The sequence below is a fragment of the Triticum aestivum genome, chromosome 2D (genome assembly GCF_018294505.1).
Source record: "Triticum aestivum cultivar Chinese Spring chromosome 2D, IWGSC CS RefSeq v2.1, whole genome shotgun sequence".
Lineage (NCBI taxonomy): Eukaryota > Viridiplantae > Streptophyta > Magnoliopsida > Poales > Poaceae > Triticum > Triticum aestivum.
In genome coordinates, this window is record NC_057799.1 from 68,012,842 (window position 1) to 68,022,337 (window position 9,496).

Here is a 9,496-nt window from a genome sequence, read left to right on the forward strand (position 1 = left end):
CTAGGTTTGTAGAGCCACAGGAGGCGCTAACCTCATGAAGTGAGAATCTAAGATTATTACACGTAGACATACCCTTTCTAAAGGCAGGCTCAAATCGCCATTCCATTGTTTGCAGCAAGGAAGAAGAACAGAAGCATGAAAAGACGGGTTCTGAGTGAATCAACAAGGAAGAAGAACAAAAGCACGAGAAGACAAGTTTTTAGACTCGTGCTCCAGGAGTAGACCGCTACGAATAAGCCGGGAGGGGAATGAAGCAAAGAGTTTATATTTTTAGAAGACAAAGAGAATTGTATTCTATACGAAGCCGTCTCCTCCCTTGAGATGTCACCACCACGGTGGCAATGAGCTAGAAACATAAGAATGAAGACAGCAAAACTAATCACCAGATATTTGTTAGTGGTTTCCCCTATCTCTCGACACTAGACTGCTTAGGGGGACGAGGGAGCCACAATCACAAGAATGAAAGCAGCAAAACTACTCACCAGATGTTGATCCGTGGTTTCCCACATCTCTCTACACTAGACTGCTATGGGGTACGAGGGGGCACTGTCTGATAAACATTAATACTATATAATGTCAAAAAAAAACATTAATACTACATGAGCCTGTTCTCTGCATTTATTATCAAGATATACTCCCTCTGTTTCAAAATACTCGTCGTTCCAAAACTCAAACCACGTCAAGTATTTTGGAACGGAGGAAGTAACATATTAACAGGCAGAAAGATCAAAGAAGCCTGTGAAATCTCCACCAGGCGATAACTCTCATATCTGGATATGAGACAGCATGTATTCAGACACAGAATATGTAGATAAAAAAGCCTATGATTGCTACTGCATTTGGCAGTCAAACACTAAGATTACTTGCCGTTTGGAACATGAATTCTTTGAAAACAAAATCCAAACTGTGTTGCGCTCGATGTTTTGTTGAGAATTAGCCGTCCATGGATTTGATGAATGAACGGCATGTGTTCCCACCAAAAAGAATGTCTCCATCTAGTACCAAACAACAGTGTACACGTTATTATCGGAGGGTTCTAGTGCTACCGTGTCAAACCAATCATCACATCCCGCCCAGTTAAAAATGTTCTCCTCGGGTATCAGGTGTGCCGCAGGATTTGCAGCTGCCGCGTCGAGGTGTCCAGCAGCGGTGTTGCTTCTCTACGCTGCTTCAGGCTGACGGGTGAGCTTGTCCAGATCCACGGAAATATCGAGGCCCGACTTCGCCATGGAGCTGATCATCTTTGGGATGTCCTCAATCAAAGCTTCCTCCATTGCCTGGAATATTCAGAGACTTTGTTACTAGTCGAATGCAGACCTCAACGTATTATTCATGTACCCAGTGGTTTTTCATACTGGGATAATAGTGCAAGAACATATAGGCTAGTGACCCGAGTTGCAAGGTGAAAATTAAACCGCCAGGACCTACAGACTGCAGAAATTGAACCAAAGATCGTTTATATAATCTCACCTTCCTATCATCCTTCTTCTGCCTTTTTATCACCTCTGTTGGCCATTCAGCAACAAGCTTTTGGAGTTCATCTTTCACAAATGGTTTCTTCTGATCAGGCAAGTGCTACATGCAACCAAAAGTTATCATCAGGCAAATGTCGATTGTGTAAGTACGAACTGGCTACCAACTCTTTTGGCATCCAGATTTCCTGGAGTTGTGAAAAAAAATATCTGTACAAACTCACAAATGCCAATAAATAGCATGAGATAGAAAAGCTTTAGGAACATAGCCACATAAGATGAAGTAAAACACTAAGAGTGAGGAAGAGCCATTTTCATCGTGAGAGAAACCGGTGCATGTTCTTGCCTTTTTGGTAATGAAGAAATTCCAGTATTGTAGGAATACAGGTCTAATAACAGGATGCAGTCGAACAATAAGACTTTATCAAGAAAGGAAATAAGAGGCTGCTGGTTGATATGAAGCAATACCAGTATTTCAGGAACACATATCTAGCTAGCAATTAGCATTGTGTAACCAACCTTGTGAAGAAGTTTAATGGTGGCAGCGGCATTTTCTGGCCTGCGTTCAAGCAGAGACCCCTGCAATAAGACAATTCATAATGGGTCCTGGATTAGAAGAAATTAGTGTAGCAATGAGGGTGAAACATTAATATGAAATATTTTAGTACAAAAGTGAACAAATTCAGTAAGTTCACATGAAATAAACATTAGAAGAATCAGCATCATAGTTTTATCACTATGTACAAAATAGTGTGTATACTAGGAGCAATTACCTTTACGCATGCAAAACCTGATGTAAGAGTATAGTGCTTGATAGACTTGCCTCTCAGGCTATTGATGTTCCATATAGATTGAGAATCTCCTGCAGAAGCAGAAATATATTAGTAAAGTATCCTTCACAGAACAAAACCTTCTACTTTCTGTCAAAAGAATAATCCTCTAAGATGCAACGGTTGAAGCTTTATTAAAGTTTAAAAAGCAACAGCAAAACTAAGATTTGACTGGTAAACAACTGAAAATGGTTATTATGAGTGGCACCATCACAACACGAAATTAACAGAAACATTATTTTTCACAACATCACTCTCCTGGATGTTGTAATGAGGATTACTACCTTAGGAGCGAGCCAGGCCACTTGCAACGAGCAGTGGGACATATCTAGTCCATCCCTAATTGGCTAACTTGTACTCCCTCCGTTCGGAATTACTTGTCGCAGAAATGGATGTATCTAGACGTATTTTAGTTCTAGATACATCCATTTCCGAGACAAGTAATTCCGAACGGAGGGAGTAGCAATTTCTTGCTGTTTTTCGGCGGAGGTCCAGAATGGCCATGCATCACTAACACAGCTAACCTCAAGCTTAGGTTGACTGTTACACTATAATTTACATAAGAAGAGTCAAACTGCTTACCAACTTTGGCAGCAAATTCCATCCATACGTCAAATGCAGTACGACGCAACTTGACTCCAGCCTGAACAAATCTTGCCGCATATTTTGAGAGTAAATCCCATCTATCAGTGTTATAGCAGATACTGCAAAATACAAAAGGTGTCCATGGAATTAATACTTAAACATGATCAGAGTCTTGGCCCAAAAAGGAAAACTGAAATACAAATCAAAATCACAACAAAAAAACTCTGTGATACAATTACTGAAAGATACACATATTAAACATACTTCTGGGCTATGTGTAGATGTGTAATTAATAGCTAATAAGATAACATTTGGAAGATTTGTTAGGTCAAAAAATACCGACAAAGTTGGTCAGAACTATCATACAAAAAAGAAAAGACAGATACGATACAGTAAAACACCAGAACTGGTTTAAATTCTCCAAAGAGCTCTTCAACTATGTACACTTTCACTTTAATCTAAAAGGGTAGGACTTCACATGCTACGATATGAGAAGTTTTAAACACTGAAAGAGAAGAATTGTATACATTGGTAAATAGTAACCGAGAACAAACGTAAGCATACCTGAAGACAATATCAGCAGTGCCTGGTTGTAATGGCAAGGAATTCCTCCTAAGGACTTGCATTATCTTCTCCATTAATTTAGTATCATTGTGCTCTTTAGCATGTTGCTATAGAAGGAAAAAAATCATTACAAAGCAACTTGGGAACTGATCAAAGGAGTTAGTAACAATGGATACCAGTAGATAATGGGCAGAACCAATGGTTGGCGTTATTCCATAAACATTATGATTCCATAAAACCTTCAACCCTGCATTCATGGCACAAAGATGAATTACAGGTTTTGGGTTCCATTAGCCATGACAATGTGGCATTGGCACACAAAAAATAGCACAAAAAAGTGACATTGTTTTATCCACATAGCTGGAAAGTTTTTTTTTTTGTGGGGAGGGGGTGGGGGATATCGTTTCCATGCAGTATATGAAAGTCAGCATTTACATAACTGATATATGACACCACACATTGCCAATTCCACTTATCAAATGCTTCCTAGAAAATAAGGTTAACAAATTTAGCCACATGTTCTTTCTTGTTTGAATATCTATAAAGCATCCTTCTTTAATCGTTTTCATTAGGATTTAGTACGCAAGGCATAAGGCCTACAAGGCAATCTAGAGCTAAATACTATAAATATATCCAAACAATGATTTATGTGCCAACAAAAGGCCGGAAAGAAACACACGTTAACAAATAACCACAGATTTTTCAGATTGCTAAATAGAATCATACCATAGTCAAGGACACCCACACGAGCACAAGCCTCAGAAACTTTCATACAGAGATGGTCGTTGAAGTTTGCATTGATGCGAAGATTTGATAGCCTCTGCGTCAATAGAAAAAGTGTTGGTTTCAGACAGCATCTAGTCACAAAAATATAACTAGAAGTACAAAGAACACCCTTTGCCTGTGTACTGTCTGGAAGAAATCTATTAACTATAAGGGGGAAGAAAAGACTGACATGAGAAGCTGCTAACTATAGTTAGATACTTCATGTGCTAGCAATCCAAGAGTCTGGACAATCAATTGACATCATGATCCGAGAACATAGCACCGTAACCCATATGTATATTTAAAGTCATGGGTAGAAAATTTTCAATATGTTCAACATACAATGGAAATTCTACGTTAAACTCGGGTAAGTGGGCGGCTATGTTTCATAGAAACAAAAAAGATCCTAGAAATCAAGAGTAGATGTTTCGCGTAACTGTCACCAGGTGGGTGGCAAATTGGTGATACCACAAATGAGAATCTGTTGAGATAATAACACTACGTGATGCAGGCATGCAGCCTCTAAACTGGCAAAAGGAAGCATTCTTAACTTAAGAGGAAAATAGATGTGACTTACGAATATTCTTAGCTTCTGCAAAATCTGAAAGAGAAGTTTTATATCCTCCTCACTGGAGCAACTACTGATCATTGACCACAACCAGGCATTTGGCGGCATAGTCTGGGCTTCAACAGACTTCAGCATTTTCTGGTACAGCTCCTCTGCAGATTCTGCAGCAAATCATGACATGAGCAAATGCAAACACTATATTAAAAAAACATACCAAAAGGGAAGGCTGATGAACATTAGGAAATTTGCAATTAGTAAATACAATCAGATAGAAACATGTGTCAGACTGCATTATTGTAACAATATGAAGTGAGACAACTTAAACATAAACTGATTGTGGTAGATAAATATATAAAAGCATACAAAATCAATTCACTTGTATCAGAAGAAAGCCAACATAAATTTGCTACAAAACGTAATTCAGTGAACTATTTGTTTTGCTTTCTGAAAATGGTTGAATTTATCTGGAAACATTGTATATGTCAATGAACTTCTAAAGCCGAAAGGAAAGGTCAACTTGTGTAAATTGAATATAAGATCACAGAATTCATTCGAGCAATAAGAGCCAGGACGAAAACCCTGATGAGTCCACATAATAGATGGCAGGCCAATACCTGTAAGAGAAACTCTTAGATTGCTAACTTAATAATGATACATAGTAAAACACTAGTAAAACATACAGTAGTAAGTTGAATGTAGCAAATAGCAGTAGAGATTAACGGAAGAGCAGGAACAGAAGACCATGACAGGACCAGGGCAGAGCATAGTACTGAAAAGTAACCTTTAGGTTGGTCGATTCCGCTTGAGTCTGTCGACAAATGAGCTCTTGCCATGTGATAGCACACTGATTTGTTACACCGGCAATGAGAAGTTGCGGTTTGCGATAGCAAAGTGCCTAAATTATCCAAATAAATGTAGTTAACTCAGCTGCTATGTGAGTAGTTTGCACTACCTAATTAATTTTCTCAGAGAAAATGCAATACTACATCTATCAGAGCAACAAAGGATCAGAAGGAACAGAACAATAAAAAGAACAACCATGCTCCCTAAAATCAATAGTCATGTGGCTTCTGTGCAAACTAAACGTACACCTGCAGAGCATAGCTAAACGAGCACACAAGCAGGTGGAGACTTAGTAATATAGAGTAGTATGTTCTATGATAATATATATTACTAGGTCCTGAAGTAAATCAAGTAAGGTAAATGCACCACAAAGCAACTGCATAGCCACTCTCAATTAATAATCCAGCACATCATCAAAAACGTGCCTCACCAAATAAGTTGTCACCCAAGATACATATCTCTAAACCATTCAAATAATCACATCCCTAAGTCCCAGCTAATTGGCCGCGAATGGCCTCAAAACACTCAGCAACAGCAGAAAACCACAGCCTCGTTTTCAAAACCATCACATGCGCCTTCCAGAGCATGACACGCACTCGCGAACATTTCCATCACCCTAAACCCTTAAACCTTCATGAGCTATCCGGGTCCCCTTATCCCCACGCTTCGCCGCCTGCCCCTAGAACATGAGCGGGACTAACAAAATGAAACCCTCGAGGCCGTGAGCTTCAGATCGTACAGCTAGCGCGCCACCCTGCCTGCCCACCACCAGTTCGACGAAATGCCGCACCAAATAACTCGGAAGCAGCGCGCTGCCGATGTGGTCACCATAAGTAGATGGATGTTTCGAGGTCAGAGAACTCACGGGGCAGGTGGGAGGAGAAGCTCCTGGTGTGATCCGGAGAGGAGCGCGAGGCGGGGAAGCCATTCTCGAGATGGGGCAGGAGAACGAGCTCGGCGGCCGCCGCGCACCCGCGGTGAGAGGCGGAGAGGATTCCCTGGATCCCGGAGGCCGCTGGTGACGCGAGAAGGCGGCGCGCGCGCGCTGTGGCGGCCTGCATGGCTCGTCCTTCTCCGTGCGGCGGCCGGAGGAGAGGGAGGAGTGTGGGAGGAGATGGAGGCGGCCTGAGCTGGGCTGTTTGTGAGTCTGGTTAATTCGTCAGGGCTTCGGGCCCAAAAGCTCCGAGCAGAACATATCCAACGTCTCTGCGCCACTGTTTGCCACCTCGATCTGAGCCGTAGAAAGCTGATCGAAAGGTGGAGAGAAGTCCACGGCACACTTACAAAGAGTGTAGTTTGGCATAAGCTCACGCTGTACCCATGGGCAGCCCGGCCCGGACGGCCCGACCCGACCCGGCCTGAAAAAGCCCGACCCGACCCGACCAGATAGTGCTCATGGGCTGGGCCTAGGCTTGGATTTTGAGCCCGAAGGCCAGGCGGGCCCGGGTGTTGGGGAACGTAGTAATTTCAAAAAAATTCTACGCACACGCAAGATCATGGTGATGCATAGCAACGAGAGGGGAGAATGTTGTCTACGTACCCTCGTAGACCGTAATCGAAAGCGTTTATCAACGCGGTTGATGTAGTCGTACACCTTCACGATCCGTCCCGATCAAGCACCGAACGTACGGCACCTCCGCGTTCAGCACACGTTCAGCTCGAGACGTCCTCGCCTTCTTGATCCAGCAAGAGGGGCGAAGTAGTAGATGAGTTCCGGCAGCACGACGGCGTGGTGACGGTGTTGGTGAAGAACAATCTCCGCATGGCTTCGCCTAAGCTCTAAGAAAACTATGACGGAGGATAAACTAGAGGGACGGGGTTGCCGGCACACGGCTTGGTGTTTCTTGATGTGTCTTGGGTGCTAACCCTACCCCTCTATTTATATGTTGAGCCTTGGGGTCGAAACTTGGAGTGAAAGCCTCCACAAAGTCGGTTTCACCCGAAAGGCAAGAGTCCTTCTCGGACTCCAGGGCCAGACGCCAGGGTTCCCGGCGTCTGGACCCACACGCCAGGGACCCTGGCGTCTGGCCCCTAGACTCCGCAAAACTTCCTTTTGCGCTTTCCAAAAACCTTGTGGGCTTTCCCCTTTGGCCCAAATAGAGTGTTCTCGTACCCAAACATTTTGGGAAACATCTGGACCCCCTTCCGGTGAATTTTGGAACCCTTTCGGAGACCAAACACTATTATCCCATATGTCAAACTTTATCTCCGGACAATTCCGGTGTTCCTCGTCATGTCCGTGATCTTATCCGGAACTCCGAATAACATTCGATTACCAACATACATAACTCATAAATACTATATCGTCAACGAACGTTAAGTGTGCGGACCCTACGGGTTCGAGAACTATGTAGACATGACCGAGACACTTCTCTGGTCAATAACCAATAGCGGAACCTGGATGCCCATATTGGCTCCTACATATTCTACAAAGATCTTTATCGGTCGAACCGCATAACAACATACGTTGTTCCCTTTGTCATCGGTATGTTACTTGCCCGAGATTCGATCGTTGGTATCTCAATACCTAGTTCAATCTCGTTACCGGCAAGTCTCTTTACTCGTTCTGTAATACATCATCCCGCAACTAACTCATTAGTTACATTGCTTGCAAGGCTTATAGTGATGTGCATTACCGAGAGGGCCCAGAGATACCTCTCCGACAATCGGAGTGACAAATCCTAATCTCGATCTATGCCAACTCAACAAGTACCATCGGAGACACCTGTAGAGCACCTTTATAATCACCCAGTTACGTTGTGACATTTGGTAGCACACAAAGTGTTCCTCCGGTATTCGGGAGTTGCATAATCTCACAGTCATAGGAACATGTATAAGTCATGAAGAAAGCAATAGCAATATACTAAATGATCAAATGCTAAGCTAACGGAATGGGTCAAGTCAATCACATCATTCTCTAATGATGTGATCCCGTTAATCAAATGACAACTCATGTCTATGGTTAGGAAACATAACCATCTTTGATTCAACGAGCTAGTCAAGTAGAGGCATACTAGTGACACTCTGTTTGTCTATGTATTCACACATGTACTAAGTTTCCGGTTAATACAATTCTAGCATGAATAATAAACATTTATCATGAAATAAGGAAATAAATAATAACTTTATTATTGCCTCTAGGGCATATTTTCTTCAGTCTCCCACTTGCACTAGAGTCAATAATCTAGATTACACAGTAATGATTCTAACACCCATGGAGCCTTGGTGCAGATCATGTTTTACTCGTGAGAGAGGCTTAGTCAACGGGTCTGCAACATTCTGATCCATATGTATCTTGCAAATCTCTATGTCTCCCACCTGGACTTGATCGCGGATGCAATTGAAGCGTCTCTTGATGTGTTTGGTTCTCTTGTGAAATCTGGATTTCTTTGCCAAGGCAATTGCACCAGTATTGTCACAAAAGATTTTCATTGGACCCGATGCACTAGGTATGACACCTAGATCGGATATGAACTCCTTCATCCAGACTCCTTCATTTGCTGCTTACGAAGCAGCTATGTACTCCGCTTCACACGTAGATCCCGCCACGACGCTTTGTTTAGAACTGCTCCAACTGACAGCTCCACTGTTCAATATAAACACGTATCCGGTTTGTGATTTAGAATCGTCCGGATCAGTGTCAAAGCTTGCATCGACGTAACCATTTATGACGAGCTCTTTGTCACCTCCATAAACGAGAAACATATCCTTAGTCCTTTTCAGGTATTTCAGGATGTTCTTGGCCGTTGGCAAGTGATCCAATCCTGGATTACTTTGGTACCTCCCTGCTAAACTAATAGCAAGGCACACATTAGGTCTGGTACACAGCATTGCATACATGATAGAGCCTATGGCTGAAGCATAGGGAA

General features: G+C 42.5%; 1 protein-coding gene across 1 annotated transcript; it reads right to left on the reverse strand.

Moving 5' to 3' along the window:
• Positions 1 to 726: 726 nt before the first annotated feature.
• LOC123051627 (uncharacterized) lies at positions 727 to 6,798 on the reverse strand. The gene is made up of 11 exons (XM_044474576.1): positions 6,493 to 6,798; positions 5,566 to 5,679; positions 4,794 to 4,945; positions 4,178 to 4,271; positions 3,628 to 3,698; positions 3,452 to 3,558; positions 2,885 to 3,006; positions 2,246 to 2,334; positions 1,992 to 2,051; positions 1,471 to 1,575; positions 727 to 1,277 (listed from the first exon to the last, which is right to left on the reverse strand). The coding sequence occupies exons 1-11, from the start codon at positions 6,686 to 6,688 to the stop codon at positions 1,161 to 1,163; spliced, it is 1,227 nt and encodes a 408-aa protein (XP_044330511.1). The 5' UTR covers positions 6,689 to 6,798; the 3' UTR covers positions 727 to 1,160.
• Between the last annotated feature and the right edge of the window lie 2,698 nt (positions 6,799 to 9,496).